This window comes from Cavia porcellus, unplaced genomic scaffold (genome assembly GCF_034190915.1).
Source record: "Cavia porcellus strain 051 isolate PalLab524CR breed Dunkin Hartley unplaced genomic scaffold, mCavPor4.1 scaffold_12, whole genome shotgun sequence".
Classification (NCBI taxonomy): Eukaryota; Metazoa; Chordata; class Mammalia; order Rodentia; family Caviidae; genus Cavia; species Cavia porcellus.
In genome coordinates, this window is record NW_026947495.1 from 58,116,121 (window position 1) to 58,135,506 (window position 19,386).

Below are 19,386 nucleotides of genomic sequence, written 5' to 3' on the forward strand. Positions count from 1 at the left end.
AAAAGGATGGACATAATACATAATGTAAAAACAAAATACAAGGTGATCAACAATGGTTACCATACTGCCTCTTGCTATCTTAAAAAGAATTGCCTATATCATCAGTTATAATAAAATTGAACAAAACAGTAAAGAATAAAGCCAAAACATTGGAGACATTACAGGATTTTAAAAGAAGATAATAGTCAACAGGAATGGGTGTCATAATGAATCTTACTATCTTCACAGTTGTTGCCTATACTTTCGAACGTGGTACTACCAAGCAAAGCAGAATAGGGGAAAATCAGTCAAAACAAGATGGTGAGGGCAATACAGGGTTTCAAATCAAGTTAATAGGAAATCAAAGTGGGTTACTATAATATATCCTGCTATTTTTTATTTTTCCCTTAATTAAAAAGATAAAAATAAGTAAATAATTAAAAAAAGATTGAGATAAAAGAGGGCATAACAACAAAACAGTGCAGGTCAAAACATAACCATTTAAGCAAAATAGTGTTTCACCACGATATCCTGACATAAAAGTAGTTACTTTTGTGTCTCTTTCCTTCTTTGAGTATAACTTCATATACTGTAGCACCAAACATATCAAGACAATGTAAAACCATTCAAGAGAATGACAGTGTTACAGGGTATTTAGAACCAACTATCAGAAAATGAACAACGGTTTCTGTATAATCTCTTTGTCTATAAAAGTTTTTGTTTATATTATCACATATAACAAAAATCCAATAAGATACAACCTGTTAAGACAGATGGAGACAAAAGAATAAAAGCTTGATGGGACTTCAAAACAAGATGATTCTAAATCAGCACTAATAATGCAGGGCTCCCTGCCAGTCCCACTCTCAACTCCGTTTGGTTTGCCGATTCCCGCTCTCAGAGCTTTCGTGCCTCTTTCTCCCTGCCGTGCTGATTTGGAAGCAGCAGCGGCAGCAGGAAATTCAAAGCGTGGCTTCCAGTGGTGTGGGTTCCAGCTTCCGCACTGAGATTTTATCTGTTCCTGTTATAGCACTGGGATTGCATTTCTAGTTGGTTTCTCTCAGCTTAGTTCGTTCCTGGGTCGGCGGGGTATATCTCCCCTTGCTTAGGACTCCTTGCACTGTACCATTCCTGGATTCTAAGCTGGGTATCGCAGAGAGCCTCCATAGCTGCTGTTATCTATCTGCCATGTTCTCCTGGAAGTCCTTGTTTGATTTCTTAATGAAATTGTGGAGAATTTTAAAATTAGGGCAGAGTTTACTTGTTTGGAATAAGAATAAAAGAATATGTTAATAATAATGTCTTGGGGATTGTGGGGAAGAACCTAGATAGGATGCTCAGACAAGGGAGACAACCTAGACACCTATTAAAGCCAGTGAAAGAACAGATACACAAAAGTAACAATCGTATAAATATAGAAGATCACAAAAGATTGGGAGGCTGAGGCAGGAGGATCGTTATGCGTTCAAGGCCAGCTCAAACTACATAGTGAGACCCTATTTCAAAAACAATCAAACAACTCCACAAAAGAACATAACATAGCCCCACATTATTAAATAAATCTAGAATTATACAAAAACTCAAACCTATAGAATATTCTTTGTTTTTGTCCAGTATTTCCTGGCAGGTTATAGCAGGTTTAGATTCAGGTTATTGATGTTTGGCAGAAGTTTCACAAACTAATGTTCTGTTCTTTTTAATGTGTGTATTATGGTCAACATGAGAAGTTTAGAAGTTATTGTGTTGATATCTACAAAATAGTTTTTAGGGCTTTGATTGGGATTGTATTGAATTTGTAGTTCAACTATGAAAATCTGACATTTTGGTAATATTGACTGTCAGCAAATATGGAATGTCTCTTAATTTATTTCATTCTGAGTTTTGAAGTTTTCCTTGTGTAGCTTTCACACACATATTTTGCTGGGTTCATTTTTATGTATTTCAGTTTTGGGGGTGCTAATGTAAAGACTTTTTAAAAAAAACTCTTATTTGTTTATTACCATTATATAAGACTATAATTGACTTTTGTTTATTAATCTTGTCTTGCATCCTTGTTATAATCTCTGTTTGCTTCCAGGAGTTGGACTCATTTCTTTCATGTTTACTACATAGATAATAATGTTATCTGTGAACAAAGACATTGTATTTTTTTCTTTCCCAGTATGTACATCTCTTGTTCATCTTCTTGTTTTATTGCACTAGCTACTAGCTTTGAGTATGATCTTCAATAGAAGTATGTGTGTGTGAATATCCTTATCTTGTTTATGATCTCAGTGGGGATAGTTGTATATTTTAAAATATCCAGCGTTTGAAAAAGTAACTATCACAAAGATGACATTAAGCCTTGTAATCAAAATTTGTGGTTCACTTAATATGGAGGAGATCACCCAGCCATTCATTCATTCTGATTATATGCCTACCATGTGCTGTGGAAGTGATTATTTTTATCTTACTGGCCCAATAGCACTGTTACTGTTTTGTTATTTTGTGATAATCTTTTACTTATTGCACAGTATTTAGAATTTAAAAAGAAAATGAAAATCAGAAATTATTTTTATTATGTAGTAATTACTGTTAACATTTTTAGATATTTCTTTACAATGGGTACACATATATATGGTTTTTATATTTATTTAAAAAAATTTTTGGTACCAGGAATCAAACTCAGGACCTTATGTTTGTCAGACAAGTACTTGTGCTGCTATCCATAGTGGTACATGTGTTATGAATTGTAAAATACTACTTAATCATAGTATATAAGTTTTAAATATGATTTTTAAATTAACACATAACCAAATTCTTACTTATTGGTTTCTTGTTGTCAATCATTTAGGTTGTTTCTCCTTTTCTAACATAGTATCATATAACATCATGACATATCAGAACTACAAAATAACATCCATATACCATGGCAATGAAAGCACATAAATTTAAATTTTTATTGTTTTATTTGATAAATACTGAGTTTTAGGCTCTGTGTTACATAGTAAAAAATGTCTTTCAAAAGACTATTTGTTGGGCCAATGATGTAGCTGCAGCAGCACAGTGCCTGTCTGGCAAGCATGACACCCTGAATTGATTCCTGGTACCAAAAATGAAAATAATTTTTAAGAAGTCCAAAGAAAACCCTCTTTAAAAAAAAAAAGCCATGTTTTATAAACTTTCACTAGAAATGTGTGTCTCCATTTCTCTAAATCTTGTACGTAAACATTTTCTTTTGGTTAATATGATAAAAATGGGATCTCAAAGTAATAGAAATTTGTTTGATTTTTGACGTTCATTATTTTTTATATTAGCTATTTATATATGCACTTTATGAATTATATTTTCAGAATCTCTTCACTTTTCTGTTTACATCTTTTTTAATGTTATCTGAATAATTTATTATGGTATAAAATACTGAATTGAATTTTATTATGTCATAGTTGCTGGAAGTTTTCCCTGAAATATGTCTATCTTTTAATTTTATAATCACTTTTCTGGACATACTGAAGTTTTTGTTTTTTTTTGAAATTTACTATTTATAAAGGATTTCTTTTTCATAGACATGTGAAATATAAAGTGAATTAGAGATGATATACAGTATTGTCTGAAGTGATTGTTCATTCTTTTAGGTTGGGAAGTGAAGAACATCAGCCTGAAGTTCCAATTCTTTATCATGATGTAACATCTCTTTTGCTCATCCAAATCTTAATGATGCCACAACCCTTACACAAAGGTATGGCTTTATAACTGAGATGCTTAGTTTAGGTACTGTATATTATAACTAGCCTAGACATTATAGAGACAGATACGACATTCATTTTGATGGGATTTTTTTTTGTGAAAAACAGCATTTTTTAAAGTATATGGTAATCATATCAAAGAAGATGACAATGAAATAAAGGTATCTTTTTTTTCAACTTTATTCTTTTCAGCTGTTTAGTCAACAAGAGCTAATAACATGGGGAAGACTATTAAAAATCTTTGTGTTAAAAAAATTGAAGTGATACTACAAAGTATCATTAGATACTACTTTTAATAATATAGTAGATTAAACAGTACAACAAACCTGTCAGCAGTGATGCCTTTATCCTATCTATATACATATGGATTTCAATATAATAGTAGTTAGAAATGTGATGTCCTCTCATTTTATTTTATTTTTATTTATTTATTTTTTGAGACAGGGTCTCTATGCAGTTAGGGCAGGCCTTGAGCTCACTTTGTAACCCAGGCTGGTCTCGAACTCGCAATGATCCTCTGCCTCAGCCTCCTGAGTGCTGGGATTACAAGCATGAGCCACCGTGCTTAGCTCTCTTAATATTGTAACATTTATTAGATGTATTAGTACTTTACTGGCAAAATTGTTTTTCTGTAGTCTTCAAGTTTTCACTTGGAGACATTTAATATATTCTATTAAATAACATTTTTAATTGTTGGAGATGTTTTTATCTATCATAAGTTTATAGTAGAATAAACATCTCTGGATATATAAAGACATTGTTCTTTGTACTTCAACTTGATCATTTGATAAAATGTTTTACCTAATAGTTTGAAATGATCATTTAGATACAGGAAAATTATGGTATTTCATGTAAATTATAATATTCTATAGCGTATAATACTGTCATTAATAAATAAGCATATTTTATTTTTATAAGCAATATGAATTTTTTTTGGTACCAGGAATCAAACTCAGGACCTTGCACTTGCCAGGCAATGACTGTGCCACTGTGCGATACCCATTGCCCACAATATGAATTTTGAATTAGTATATTTTGGTTATGCAGTTCATACAACATAAGATTTACTATTTAGACAATTTTAAGGTATACAGTTGCTGTGGCATTTAGTGCACTCCCAGTATTGTGCAGCCGTCACCATTACCTAAGTCCACAACATGTTCCTCAACTTCGGGGAAACATCCCTGAGAAGCAGCTGCTCCATGTGTCTTCCTTTCACTAACATTCACATAGTTTTGACTGTTACTACTTTTTGGATTTGCCTGAGTGTATGGATTTAATTATTTATATTTGTAGACTTTAAAATTTGTATCTGTGAGAGCCAGTGCAATTCATCTCTGCAAAACTAATTTCAGATTCTTTAGGTTTTTGTGTTACTTTGGTTGGTATTCCTTAGTTTGAGGAAACTGTTGCCTAAGGGTCATGCTGACTTACTGTTTATTGTGTTTTTTCAATCATGCTAGTCCTGTTTTGAAATACAAAAAGTTACTTTGTTTCTAGCATTAAAATATTTAAATATTTTATTTAAATGCACTTTTTATTTAGAAATATAAGTATTACATAAACTGGAAAAACTAAAAGGAAATAAACTATTAGAAATATTTTTGTTTTCATAATCAATATTTAGTCTAAAGAGAAGCTACTTAGAGGTAAATGACCTGTATGTGAGAGCCTAATAGCTGGTATAGTACCGTCAGAAGGAATGGTTAGCACTAACTTATGGCAAAAGTTGAAGGTTGTGTGGAAAGGGAAATGTAATACACTGAATTATTAGAACCTGCAGGATTTAATTCAACAGAAATGGATCCTAAGATTGTGCTCTAATGTGAGTCAAGAAAATGGGTTTAATAATGAATAAATAAATGGAATAGATTGAAGAAAACATTTGTATAAAAATGTGTAATGTTGTTAATAAATGTGGCTTAAAGTAATATTTAAAAAGCAGGTTTTTAAGTATTTAGTATGCAAATGTTTATTTATTACTTAATCTTGGAAGTCATTGCCTGGTTTCAGAGTACCTATAATGTGCTGGATTGATGTGCTTCTTTACTAGATGCTGGAGATACAAAGATAAATAAAATGCAGACTTTGCCCTTAGGGAACATAATTATTACATAAACCAGTAAAACGTAAAGGAAATAAACTATTAGAAGTATTTTTATTTTCATAATCAATATCTAGTATAAAGAATTTAGCAGTTACTAAATTTATCTATGATTACAATTACCTAAACCTGTGCATTGTTTTATTTCACAATAATTCTGGATTATCTGTGTTAGCTTTCTACCACCGTTATAAAATACCTGAGACTGTCAAGGTTTATTTTGGCTTGAGGTTTCAGAAGTTTCAGCCTGTAATGAGGTGGTACATTGTGGTGAGGTAAGAGGCAGGGGAAACTGCTTACCTCATGGTGGTCTGGAAGCTGAGAGAGGAAGGGGCCAAGTTCCAACAAGGCTGTTCTTCAAGGAGAGCCCCCAGGGACCTGAATTCCTCCAGCTCCTGCTTCCTAGAGGTTCTGCCACCCTCAACCAGGACACACACTAGTGAGTAAGCCTTTCATGAATGAGCCTGTGGGGAACATTTAAGATTCAAACTGTAACACTGCATTATTTTTTGGGTGCTTTTTTAAAATTTAAGATTAAAAAGATACAGAAAAAGAAATACAAACAAACAACAAGAAACCAAATATAACAATACAGGTTTACAAAACAAGATGATAGGAATTTGGCAATGGTTGTAATATTGCATATTATCTTCAAGAGGGTTGCTTAGACTAACAAAGACATGTAAAATTGATATAAACATGAGTATTAACTTTTCTTTTCCAATAACTAACACAATTAGTAGTATAGTCATTTTAGCTATCATATATATATATATATATATATATATATATATATATATATATGTTACAGTGAATACTGTGTAAGGGTAAGAAACTGTTCAATAAGGAAAAGTAACTGGAATAGGGAAAAGAGTAAAGAAGCAAGAGAAAAGAAAAAAAGCCACTGCACTATTTTTATAAAACTGCTGTTGGGCACAGTGGTGCACGTCTGTAATACTAGCACTTGGGAGATTGAGGCAGGAGGATCAATATAAGTTCAAGACCAGCCTCAGCCACATAGTGAGTTGAAAGCTAACCTGAATCATAGAGCAAGACCTTGTCTCAAAAACAAAACAAAACTTGCTGTCACTGTTATAGTGATGAATTTCTCTTAGAATTTAAGGCCAGGCCCCACTCTTCAAATGATATTCTCTGTCTTTATCTATCTATCTATCTATCTATCTATCTATCTATCTATCTATCTATCTGCCTGTCTGTCTGTCTATCATCTATCTATCTATCTATCTATCTATCTATCTTTCTATCATTCTATCATTGTATCTATCTGAGACAAGATCTTGCTATGCAGTTCAGACTGGTCTTGAGCTCACTTTGTAGCCCAGGCTGGTCTTGAACTTGTAATGAACCTCTTACCTCAACCTCCCAAGTGCTGGGATTACAGGAGTGTGCCACCATGTCTGGCTTCTATTTATTTTTGTTTTTGCCTTTTACATGTTGAATATTAGTGAAAGGCCTATACTTAAACTGTATTAGGAAATTCAGAGCTCAATTGTATTAAGTAACTTTAATTTTCCTCAGACAGCTTTTTGGAATGTGGGAAATGATAAATAATAGAGATAGTGTTGTCATTATAAATTATCACTTTGTACCACAACTGACAAAATAGTTAACAATTGGTAATCTTCATTGTGTCTGTAGTATTTTGTTTCTTTGTTTTGAAGTGCTGAGGATTGTTTGTGTTTGTATGTATGTATGTATGTATGTATGTAACCATAGTTACTGGTGGATAGAAAAGGAGAGGGAGGAAAGTTTTACTGTTTCTATAATATTAGATAGTTAAATTGTTCTCACAGTTTTATTTGGAAATAGGTTGACACAGAGACCAACCTGGATACCTCATAAGCTTGTTGAGCAGTTTTTAGGTAAAAAGATCATTTTATACTGATTGTCTCATCAGAAGCTCATGCTAAATGTATTAAAACACAAATGTTTGTTTTTCTTTGATTTCTTTTTTATCCTTGAATCTTATCCATCATTGATAAAATAAAACAAGAGTTTAATGAACGCCTGTGTCCTACCAATTACCAGCTCCTGGGCAGTCTTGTTTTAGTTGTGCTTTAACCCAGTGGTGGTGAACTGTCGATGTCGCTCCCGGCCTGCAGGAAGAACACGCGACAGATTCTGATAGTGTGCAACCTTGCCTTTATTTATCTCCGCGTGGGCCCCGCGAGGCCTCCACTCTGCCACCAGCCCTTTCTCGCCGGTGGACTTTTTCTATCTCTCTCTGTGCTTCCTCTGTGCTTCTCTGTCTCGTGGCGGGAGAGGCATTCACTTTTATAGGGTGACAGTGGCCAATCAGTTCAAAGCGCGCGATGCGGGCTAATTGGCTAACATCAGTTGTTGCTAGGCAGACTATCTTACAGAGCGGGTTGTTTAAGTCGCCAGCGCAATCAGGGGGCAGGAAGCAGGCGCCAACTTGACTCACTCGATGGGAGGGGCAATCTAGCTCAGGCTCCGCTCCCACCCACAGGCCCTACGTCCGCCAAGTAAGGCGACCGGTGTCGGCCGTGGCTCCCAACATCTCCCCCTAATTTATTTACTTTGAATGAATGTATGCATCGCAGCCCGCCCTGGATCGAGTGCAGAGGCTTATGCCCTGTGTTGAGGCCCACCGTAGGCCCTTGGCTTGGACCCTGGTCGGCCGCCCCCGGGTCTGCCAAGGCCTTGAGACCCTCGTCCTTTTTCCAGGGCCAGGAGTGAACTGGACGGAACCTGGATGCACATAGGCATGCACTCATGCCCCTCCGTGTGATCCCCTCGGAGAGGCATCTAGATCTGGTCAGATTCTAGTAATCCAGCGGCTTTCGTGCGCCATGGGGTAGGGCCTGGCTTAGGTCGAGTCGTGCTGGGGAGGCACGCTCTTACCCGTCATTGACTCACCTACCCTGCTGTGTGGTGTCATTAGGGAAGGAATGCGGAAGACCCGCCACACCTAGACCCGGTCGTAGGCCAGAGCGAGCCATACGTAGGCCTGGGGGTCATTGTGCCCATCACGGGCTGCTGCCAGGGCTGCATGGGCAACCAGGCGTACTTGACGCCGGGCCGCCGCAAGGCGCCCATTAATAAATGATGTGACCCATCGGAGCAAGAATGGTCCTATAAGCAGGAGCAAGAACAAGGAGCATAGAGGGCCTAACAAGGGTAGCACATAGGGGAGCAAGCCGTTCCAGGCCCCCAAAAAGGGATTGTCCTGCAGTTCTTTTAGGGCTCATCTTGTTGTTGGGTCTGCAGTTGGCCTCTGGTGGAACAGGCCTGATCTTCAGTCGAGGGACTTGTCGCGTCAACCTCTCTGGGACCCACAGTGGTTTTCGTCCCGATTCCTGCAGAAAAACACAAACCGCGCCTCGGTTCCAGCTAACCACCGGATCCGGGCCCATCCATTGTCATGCCATAGATAACCGCGCCTTTGGAGGCAGGCCTTGGCTTACTCCCCCTTTTTGTTTTTTATTTTTTATTTTTTATTTTTTTTTATTTTTGGTCTTTTTCGTTTTTTTTTTTTTTTTTTTAATTTTATTTTTTTTTTTTTATCGGTGCCAGGGATCGAACTCGCGATTGCCTGCTTACAAGGCAGGCGCTTATGCCGCTGAGCTAAATCCCCAGCCCCCGTTTCCTCAACCGGCGTTTTTCTCAGCCTGCTCGGCAGAGTAGCCGCCCATGAAAATACCGTCCGCCCCGCGGCGCAACGTCATAGGACGGCGGTCGCGACAGAGTGGAACGGGGCGTCACTTCCTGTGCCGGCTGAGAGAAGGGAGGGTTCCCTGTAGCGGCCTCTCGGCGGGGAGCCGCTTCTGGAAAAGAGCTCCAGGGCGGAGCGGATGGCTCTCTATCTCCTCCCCGCCAGAGAGCGCTTGGGGGTCCTTTTTCCTCTCTCTGCTTTTTTCGAGCGGCGCACGCACACAATTCGCGGCGCAACTCGGCATAGGAGTCAAGGCACGCATGTATCATTTCCCACAGGGGGCGAATAGCTGGTGAAATATCGCCTCCCAATTCCGCCGAGGCGAGGTCCCCGCCTAACTTCTCCCATGACGGCAGGTTTAAATGCCCTGTGGGTAAAAACCAGGGAGCCACCCTATCTACCTCTGTTATGAATAGTTCCAGTGTTTTTTGACCTACCCTGAGGTCTCTAGCTTTTAAAAGCTTTTTAAGGGCCTTCACCAAGGGCCGCGCCTCCGCGCTCGGTAAATTACCCATCCTCAACCTCTAAGGGCTGTTACTCACCGCGTGTGACTTAGAGAACCCGTCACCTACGCGTGAGCCTGAGGGGAGTCTAAAAGCCCTGTAGGTGCGCGCCACCCAGAGCCCAGGCTTATCCCCAACTCACCTGTCCGGCAGCACCACGCTGGAGCGTTGCACACCACCGCCGTGTCTCGGGGTTGATCAGTCCCCGTGCGGGTCACCAAATGTCGGTGTCGCTCCCGGCCTGCAGGAAGAACACGCGACAGATTCTGATAGTGTGCAACCTTGCCTTTATTTATCTCCGCGTGGGCCCCGCGAGGCCTCCACTCTGCCACCAGCCCTTTCTCGCCGGTGGACTTTTTCTATCTCTCTCTGTGCTTCCTCTGTGCTTCTCTGTCTCGTGGCGGGAGAGGCATTCACTTTTATAGGGTGACAGTGGCCAATCAGTTCAAAGCGCGCGATGCGGGCTAATTGGCTAACATCAGTTGTTGCTAGGCAGACTATCTTACAGAGCGGGTTGTTTAAGTCGCCAGCGCAATCAGGGGGCAGGAAGCAGGCGCCAACTTGACTCACTCGATGGGAGGGGCAATCTAGCTCAGGCTCCGCTCCCACCCACAGGCCCTACGTCCGCCAAGTAAGGCGACCGGTGTCGGCCGTGGCTCCCAACAGTGAACCTAGAGCAAACATGTTATTTGTTCTTCTTTTGAGACAAAGATGTTAATGTATGAGCTGTTTTTTAAAAGCTGAAACCTCAGTATTTAGGTTTAATTGTAGTGTTGACACTTTGTGATAAATAAGGGATTTTTGGATTGTAGTTTGGGCCCTTCTCTCTAAAAAGTTTGCCATCACTGGCCTAATCTATTCTCTCCCCCTCCATTCTTTGGCTATTTATTTATTTACTTTTTAGTATGAGAATTGAACTCAGAACCTCATGCTTGCCAGACAGGTGCTGTGCCACTGAGCAGTATCCCTGGTCTTATCCCTTGGTTATTTTGAAGCAAATTCCAGACATTATCTTACCTATGTATTCTTAAGCATGTGTCTCTAAAATATAGAGATCCTTTTTTTTTTTTTTGAGGGGGGTAATGCCAGTGTGCCTCTTATTGTAATACATTTTTAAAAAATTTAAACATTAACTATATTGTAGAGATCCTCCTGCCTTGGCCTCCCTTACTGCTGGGATTATAGGCTTGTGCCATCATGCCTGGCATAATACATAAGGTTTTTTTAAAAAATTATTTTAGTTTATTAGTACATGTATGTATTCCTTGTGGGAAGTTGGTGCATGTACATAAAACATCTTAATTCTTTTGTTATCCTCTCTCCTTTCTCTCCTTACCCCCTATGTCTGTCTCTGTATCTCCTTTTTGGGCCAGTACATGTTTACATTGTATAATGTTTACATTCCTTGTGTGGAGTTGGTTCAGGTACATAACACAATGAATACATTTTAAAGAATGAGTGTTTATGAGAATTCAGGGTTAGGCTGCTATGACTTTTAAACTGCCAGTTTTATTGTTTAAAAAAAATAAAGTCAAAGTGTTTAAAAATGGAAATTAGTGCTCTTCTATAACAGATAGCTATAATTCTAATTATAATAGCTATCAATTTTTTAGTGTGGTGTTTTTTTTTTAAATTTTATTTTATTTTTTTGAGGCAGTGTCTCCCTATATAATTCAGGCTAACCTTGAACTCACTATGTAGCCTAGACTGGCCTCCAACTTGTGGTGATGCTCCTGCCTCAGCTTCCTGAGTGCTAGCATTACAGACATGTGGCACCATGCCTGACTTAGTGGACTACTTTTTAATAAACTGTATGTTTTACAAAATGAGAAGAAGCCATATGTTAGTGGTATTCTAGGCAAAATAAATGAAGGGAACCTTGGTTTTTGCTGTGATGTGGATGAACCTGGAGGACATTATTCTGAATGAATTAAGCTAGTCACGAGCAGAAAATAGAATTGTCCTTTAATATCCTCCAGCAGTTGGTTCCAGGACACCTCTCCATAGCTCAAGAAGATATCAAAATCTGAAGATGCTCATGTCCCTTTAGGAAATACTTATATAATACCTCATACAGTGTAAATGCTGTTTAAATAGTTGTTGCACTAAATTGTTTTGGGAGTAATGAGAAGGAAAAGTTTGTACATGTGAGACACAAGTTTTCTTACTAGATATTTTCTTTCTGAAGTTGATTGATTCTGCGGATCAAGGATACAGGAGGCCAGCTGTAATATAATGTAGAATATGAAAGAATCAAACTCAGAAAAGAGAGTAGAAGAGTGTTTGCAAGAGATAAAGAGAAGGGTAGTGCAGAGATATTAGTGGTTAGAAACACAATTTTCGGTATAAGATGAGTAAGTTAGGGGTTGTACTTATCCTATTTGGAGGATATGAATTTTTAATAATGCAGTGTTGTATACTTGGAATTTGCTGAGAGTTGATCTTAAGCATTTTCACTACACGCACAAAGGTAGTTATGTGAAGTGGTGGATATAGTAATTAGCTTGAGTGTAGCAGTAATTTGTAATATATACTTACATTAAACTATCAGGAGTATTTTCAGTAATAAAGTTTTTGTCAGTTATACCTTAGAAAAACTAGAGGTGGGAGAAGATTAATCTGGCTGTGACAAAGAACATAGATTGCAGAGGACTAAGAGGTGATGCAAATACCTGACTCAGCAGAAAAGAGTTAATGAGAAAGTCTGTCTGCAAGGTTGGACTTATTTGGCTTCAGGGGACTTGGAGTTTGGAAGAGAGTCTACCATTTTCAGAACTAGTGAGAATCACTATCCTAATCTTTTTGTACAAACAATATATTTTGTACTGAACATCCTTTTTTCCACATGGAAATCTGACATTTTTGTGGGCTAGACAGAGAGTGCTTGAAAACCTGTCCCCAGTACAAACCTCGGGCATTGACTCTAATGTGATTCCTGGTATACATTTCATGTGTGATTCTGCTAGGAGAATGGACTGTGAAAATTTCTTCTGGGCTTCACCCTGTGTACCTTTTCACTCTGCTGATTTAACACATGTCCTTTTGCTGTCATAAGTCATAGTTAAGAGTATGACTTTATGTTGAGTTTTATACGTTCTATGAAACATCAAACCTGAAAGTGATCATGGAGACCCAATAAGCCCAGGAAGGCTGGGATTACGGTTCTAGACAGGAACAGATGGAAGTAGTTTGGTCCAGGTCGTTGGGACTGATGTGAGAGATATTTAAAAAGTGGAACTGACAGAATTTGGTGATTATTTTCACGTGGGTAGAAGAGACAGAAACATATCAAGGACATCTATAAATTTCTAACTTTAGCAACTGATTAAATAGAAATACCCATTTCCTGGGTGAGCAGCATAACAGAATAGGAAGTAGAAGGAATATTGAATCTGAAGAAAAATTATATGAAGTTTTTATTTTTTTACATATCTATTTTTTTGGTACTGGGAATTGAATTCCTCAGGACCTCGTGCTTGCCAGGCAGGTGCTGTGCCACTGAGCTGTATCCCTGGCCCTATATGAAGTTTAGAATCCTGAGAGCTTATTAGCTTTCTGAAACTCGGTTGTCTAATTGAGACTGTTTTGAGGCTTGAGACATTTGAGAAAATTTTTAAGTTATCAAGTGAATATAAATGTTAACTATGGTCATTAAGCTATCGTTTATTAAGTACTTAATATGCTTCAGAAGATGCCAGCCACTTTATTACTATTTTGTATTGTAGTTTTCATTGAATTCTGAGCCTCAGTTATCTAAATATTAGGGTTTCTTCTTCTTTAAACTTATATCATGTTTTATAAGTTTTGATAAGATCTCCCTCATAATAGAGGTCAATGATGTGTTGGTTAAACACAAACTCCCAAACATTGTTGACATCCAATCAGTGAGGGGATTTGCCACGGTTTTGTGGCTTCAATTCTCCAGCTTTTAAAAATACAGCAAACTTTTCACTCTAATAAGGGCTTCTAATTGCCAATCTGTTGATGTAAAGAAGAATTTTGCTTTCATAATTTCAGCTCTATTGGTGAACAAATAGAACATTTTAGTTTCAGTTTAATAACTGTTTAAGTGTTGAAAAAAACAAATTACACGTGCAAAGAAAGACAGAAATTACTTGTGTACATTATATCTGTATTCCAAGGAAATAGCAGTGTTCCCTTTCTCTTGTAGAACACTTTACCTGCATTGTGAAGGTGCTCTTCACCCTGCTCTACACACAGGCGCTTGCAGCACTTTCAGTGAAATGCAGTGAGGAAGACAGGTCAGCCTGGAAACACATGGGAGCTCTCAGAAAGGTTAGTCTCTTTTTTGAGTTTGTTGTTTTGTGGTTTGGGGAACTCATTTAAATTGAGGATATTAATGAATGAGATATTTACAGTATAAAATGAGTTAATGATATCTTAATTGGAAATTGAGTACCTTCAAGCTAAAAACAAAAAACCTAGACATGTTTCCTTGCACAATCAGGCCTTCTGTATCTGTCTCTAAATATTTGACATTTATCTCTAGGTTTGGGCAATTTGCTTTCACTGTGAGCCTTATACTTTTAAGAAGTTATAAAAATTAGGCCATTTCAGTGAACATAGTGATAAGATGTCTAGTTATCAGTCATTTTTTTTCTTTTTTCTGTAACCCCAATCACCACCCAAAGGTGGCTTTGTGATTTGTGACGTTTTGGCGGGGGGTGCTTACTGGGGATTGAACCCAGGGCCTTGTGCATGCTGGACAGACACTGTAACACTAAGCTCTCACCAGCTGTACATTTAAAAATTCTAGCTGTTTCTTAATTCTGCCCCTCTTAAGTGATCCTTTTTCATATTAGAATACACATAAGCAGACAGACACCCATACACAATATTACTGAATAATTCAATGAATGTTTAAATTATTAAAAATATTTACTACATATGGCAGTGACAGATTGCCATTAATTCCCCTTAATATCCTCCCTTCCCCCGAACATCCTTACTCTATTTTTCTTGCCACTGTCTTTCTGAGGCAGTCTGCAAGTCCTCATTCTTGAATATCTTTAATTGTGCTGTCAGCAGCTGCCTCAATTGCCCTGAATGGATTCAGTGTTTACCTTTTATGGTCATTTTGACTGTGTGGAAGAGCCATGAGTCACACTGTGCCAGGTCCAATAAATAAAGTAAATGCAGACACACCCAGATACTTCAGTGAGCCTGCCTTTCTGTTGAGTGGCACTTGCACCAGCAATATTATATGTTTTTATCTCATTTCAAAAAGACACTCATGAAACAGCTTTGAGAACAGCTTTCAGAAAGTAGCAAGAATGATGGGATAAATACATTTCAAGCGAAGGGGAGCATTTTGAGGGAGTTAATGCCAATGTATTATTTGACTAATGTTTTTTTAAAAATGTAAACATTAACCATATATTCTGATCACTGCTGTGTACATTTGTAAATTCTTAGCAAATTCGAAGGACGTTTCTTTATATAAACAATTTAGAAAAATCGTGCCAATTTAGTTAAATATTTTTAATGATGGGTACAGATGAAATACTCTGGGATCAAAGAAATGACTGGTGTAGCTGGTTTGGGTTAGGGTTGATAAAAAAATTACTGAGGTATTTTTTGGTAAGATTGTAGGAAAAATAATACGTATCGTGTAAATTAGATCTTTTGATGTTTGTTCAGAGTCTGTAAAACTTATGTAAAGGGTTTTCGTTAAAATGATATTTACTTGTATCAAAGCAAAAAGAACCGTCTTCAATACTTTTTCCCTTGTTCTTAGCTAATTGTTGGATGATTTTGCCTTCTTTAGTTATCTTTATTTTTTCTGACTTATCTAATCTGATATTTGTAATATTAATATTCAAATAAAATTCTAATTATGTATATCAGATTTTTATCATATCATTGTTTAAATGTTTTCTTCATACAGTCTGATCATGAAAAATTACACACTTAAGACTTGCTGATATAATTTGAATCTAAATATGTTCACTTAAGAATTTGCCAAAATGAGAATTGAATGATAGATTTAAACAACTGTGAGTCTGTGATGGAAGGAATATGTTGTAATTTAATTTAGGTAATCTTTATGTTGGCTTTTCTCATTCAAAATTGGTAGCTGCTTCTAAAAATACTTAATAGACTACTGTGAGCTGTTTTTATCATAATTATATTATAAATAGCTATAAAATTACTTTAGTGAATGCAAACAAAAAATTACAGTGATTGGTTTAGCATGTTATTAGCTTTTTCTACATTTAGAAACATAACAATAAATAATATCCACGAGTGTATTTATAATTAATGAAATGTATCATTGTATCTTCTATAAGTGTTTAGATCTCTACACAATTCATTTCTTTTTCCTTTCATTTTCTTTGTTTAGTTCTTTACGTTTTCAACTAAAGTACTTGTTTTCTACTTGTAAGCTTGTGTGTCTGATTTATTTAATTTAGCATTATGGTCTCAGGTACAATCATTTTCTACAAATGACTCAAGTTTATCCTTCTTTATGGCAGAGTAGTATTCCATTGTGTATAAATGCATTTGCTTTGTCCATTTTCTTGCTGGTGGACATGCAGACCAATAAGTACTACAATTTAGACAAAACATTCTATTGAACATAAACCCTCTAACCTCAATTCTCAATCTTTTTGTTCATTTAACGCAGTTACTTGTGTTACCTTTCCTTAGGAGTTTTTAATTTTGATTCTAGATCTTTTATCCATATTCCATGTCATTTTGTCTTAGGCTTCATGAGCCTACTCTTTCATTTATCCATAAACTGCTATGTAACATATGGTCTCTTAAGAGTTCTATGTGTGAAGTCACCCCCACCCCCCAAGAATTCTCAAAACCAAGGATCATAACTCTATATTTGACTTTCTGATTTGATATAGGATTTGTCATGTGTGTAGTAAATGCTTAAAATATATTTGATAATGGATTAAAAGCTAATTATCACTCAGTAACTTATATAGGTGATCTGAACACAAAGTCCTATTTTTTTGAAATACTTTTCTGTTGCTATAGTCTATAAATATTTAACTCAAAAGAATATCTTATGTTTATTTTATATATAATGTATCTCAAACTTAGTACCTTGCTACTTGCCAGGCATGCACTGTGCCACTGAGCTACATCCCTAGCCCTGAATATCCTAAATTTAGTACGCTTTCAGACTAGATTGTATATTTAGAGTCTTAAATATGTATCATTGATTAATAGGTGCTAAATACATGCTTATATTTTCTCTTTTTTTTTAACATTTTGAGTTTAACTGAATTTTGCTTACTTTAGTAGTATGATTAAACCAAGGTTTTAAAGATATGGTATGTTACTGGGTTTTAAAGTTTTATTTTGTTTTTGTCTTTTTTGAGACAGGATTTCACTATACATTTCAGGTTGGCCTTGAATTCACTTTGTAGCCTAGGCTGCCTTCAGACTTATAGGGATCCATCCTCCCAGCACAGACTCCCGAGTACTGGGGTTACAGGTGTGTGCCACCATGCCTGGCTGTGTTGCTGTTTATCTTCTTGTCCAGGGTATTCTTTTCCACTGTGTGTAACTTATAGTTCTTCATATTTAGCAAGTTGATCGTCCTGTCTATTAAGTAGACAAGAATGAACTGAGTTACATAGTTTAAGGAGAGCAGTAGCAATGGTCAGGGACATTTTTGTAGATTAGAGTGAGGGCACAGTACCACTGCTGTGTGAATATAGCAGAAAGCAGAGGAGTAGCTTAAATTATACAAATAGTGATTTATCAAAAAGAACATACCAAGCAAGTCAAAGTCAAAGCTTCAATGTTTTTAGCTCGCAGGCTTTTATTGCTCAGATTTTTGTTATGAAGAGGAATACATGGAAGATAGCCTAGTTTCTTACATTTGGGAATTTACAGTCACATTAAAAAGAATACAACAACATGATGAAACAACGAGGAACTGGATTGTCAAGTATCATCAGATAGCAAATTCTGTGGTCTAGATTATCAGTGTCATAAAAGTTTAGGATAAACTCATATTCCATGATTCTTGATTCTTTCATATATATATATTATAAGTTAAACTGGGCAAGGTGGCATATGCTTGTAATTCCTGCAGTTGGAGCTGAGGCAAGAGTATCACCATTAAGTTCAAGGCTAACCTGGGCTACATAGTGAGGGCAAGGTCAGCCTGAACTACAAGGCAAGATCCTGTCTCAAAAAAAAAAAAAAAAAAAAAAAAAAAAAAAAAAAAATATATATATATATATATATATATATATATATATATATATATAGTTAATAAATTTAGTAAATGACAGCAAAATTATCACTTTATTCCATTTTTTATAATTTACATATTATACTCTGGTATTTCGGTGAATATCAAAAGAGGTGAATTTCTTTATGTGTAAAGATTTTATTGAAATAAATGGAAATAGTCACTAAGCTTGTGTTTCAGACCATAATTTAATGTAATTATCTGTATATTCTATAATATATATATTGTCCTATTTTGTTTTTATAATAAATTGTTTTAACAATCCTCTTTCAAGGAAGTTGAAGAAAGTTACCAAGTAAAAAACATTTGAGAGGGCCATAGATTTAGCTCAGTGGTACAAGCACCTCTCTTCAAGTGTGAGGTTGTGAGTTTGATATTTAATTCCAAAAATTCCCCAAAACCGAAAAAACCCACATTTGTGATCCAAATAGATTTTCTTTTGTTATATACATATGTAATTTGCACTCCTGTAAAAATACATATATACTTTTTTAGGTCACATAGTAAATTTTCTGTATAGTTCAATTTGTTGTATTCACTGCCTACGAAAAATATTCTGGTAAGTCCATATTCTGTAATTTAGGTGCAGCCTCATTTTTGTTAATCTTTTCAAATTTTTTTGTGATTATCATGTTATAATGAATGTTTTGTGCATAGGGCTTTTTAAAAAGTATTTCCTTAGGTTGAATTAAAGGCATGATTTATATATATTCATTTGCTTATACATTCTGTAGTTTATATGGTGTTTTTAAAGACCTATGTACTAGTGTTGACTGCCTGCACAATTTCATTGTGAATCCAGAGTCATATATTTTTACTAAGATTTCCAAGAATTCAGACTGATATATATTAAAATAATATATTAGCCATTTACTCATATAAAATTATTATATATCCAGTGTAAACTGTACTATAATTTTCAATGTTCCATCTGACTAATATTCTAAATTTTTTCCAGAATACATGTGATGCTGAAAAGACTTACGAAGCGTTATTGAGCTTTGTCATAAGTGAACTATCTAAAGGAAAATTATACCATGAAGAAGGGACTCAAGAATGTTCAATGGTATGCTTTTACTAAGATCAGATGAAATGATTTTTGAGCAAAAATAAAGATTTTTATTGTCATTATGAGT

General features: G+C 36.2%; 1 protein-coding gene across 6 annotated transcripts in view; it reads left to right on the forward strand.

Annotated features, from left to right (window-relative positions):
- Nucleotides 1-19,386, forward strand: part of Ubr3 (ubiquitin protein ligase E3 component n-recognin 3) — a 199,132-nt gene that overhangs the window by 159,333 nt on the left and 20,413 nt on the right. For all 6 annotated transcript variants that reach the window (XM_063259240.1, XM_063259242.1, XM_063259241.1 and 3 more), the window contains 3 exons: nt 3,594-3,697; nt 14,180-14,304; nt 19,209-19,316. In XM_063259240.1, coding sequence (XP_063115310.1) covers nt 3,594-3,697; nt 14,180-14,304; nt 19,209-19,316 — 337 coding nt within the window. The remainder of the gene's footprint in view (nt 1-3,593; nt 3,698-14,179; nt 14,305-19,208; nt 19,317-19,386) is intronic.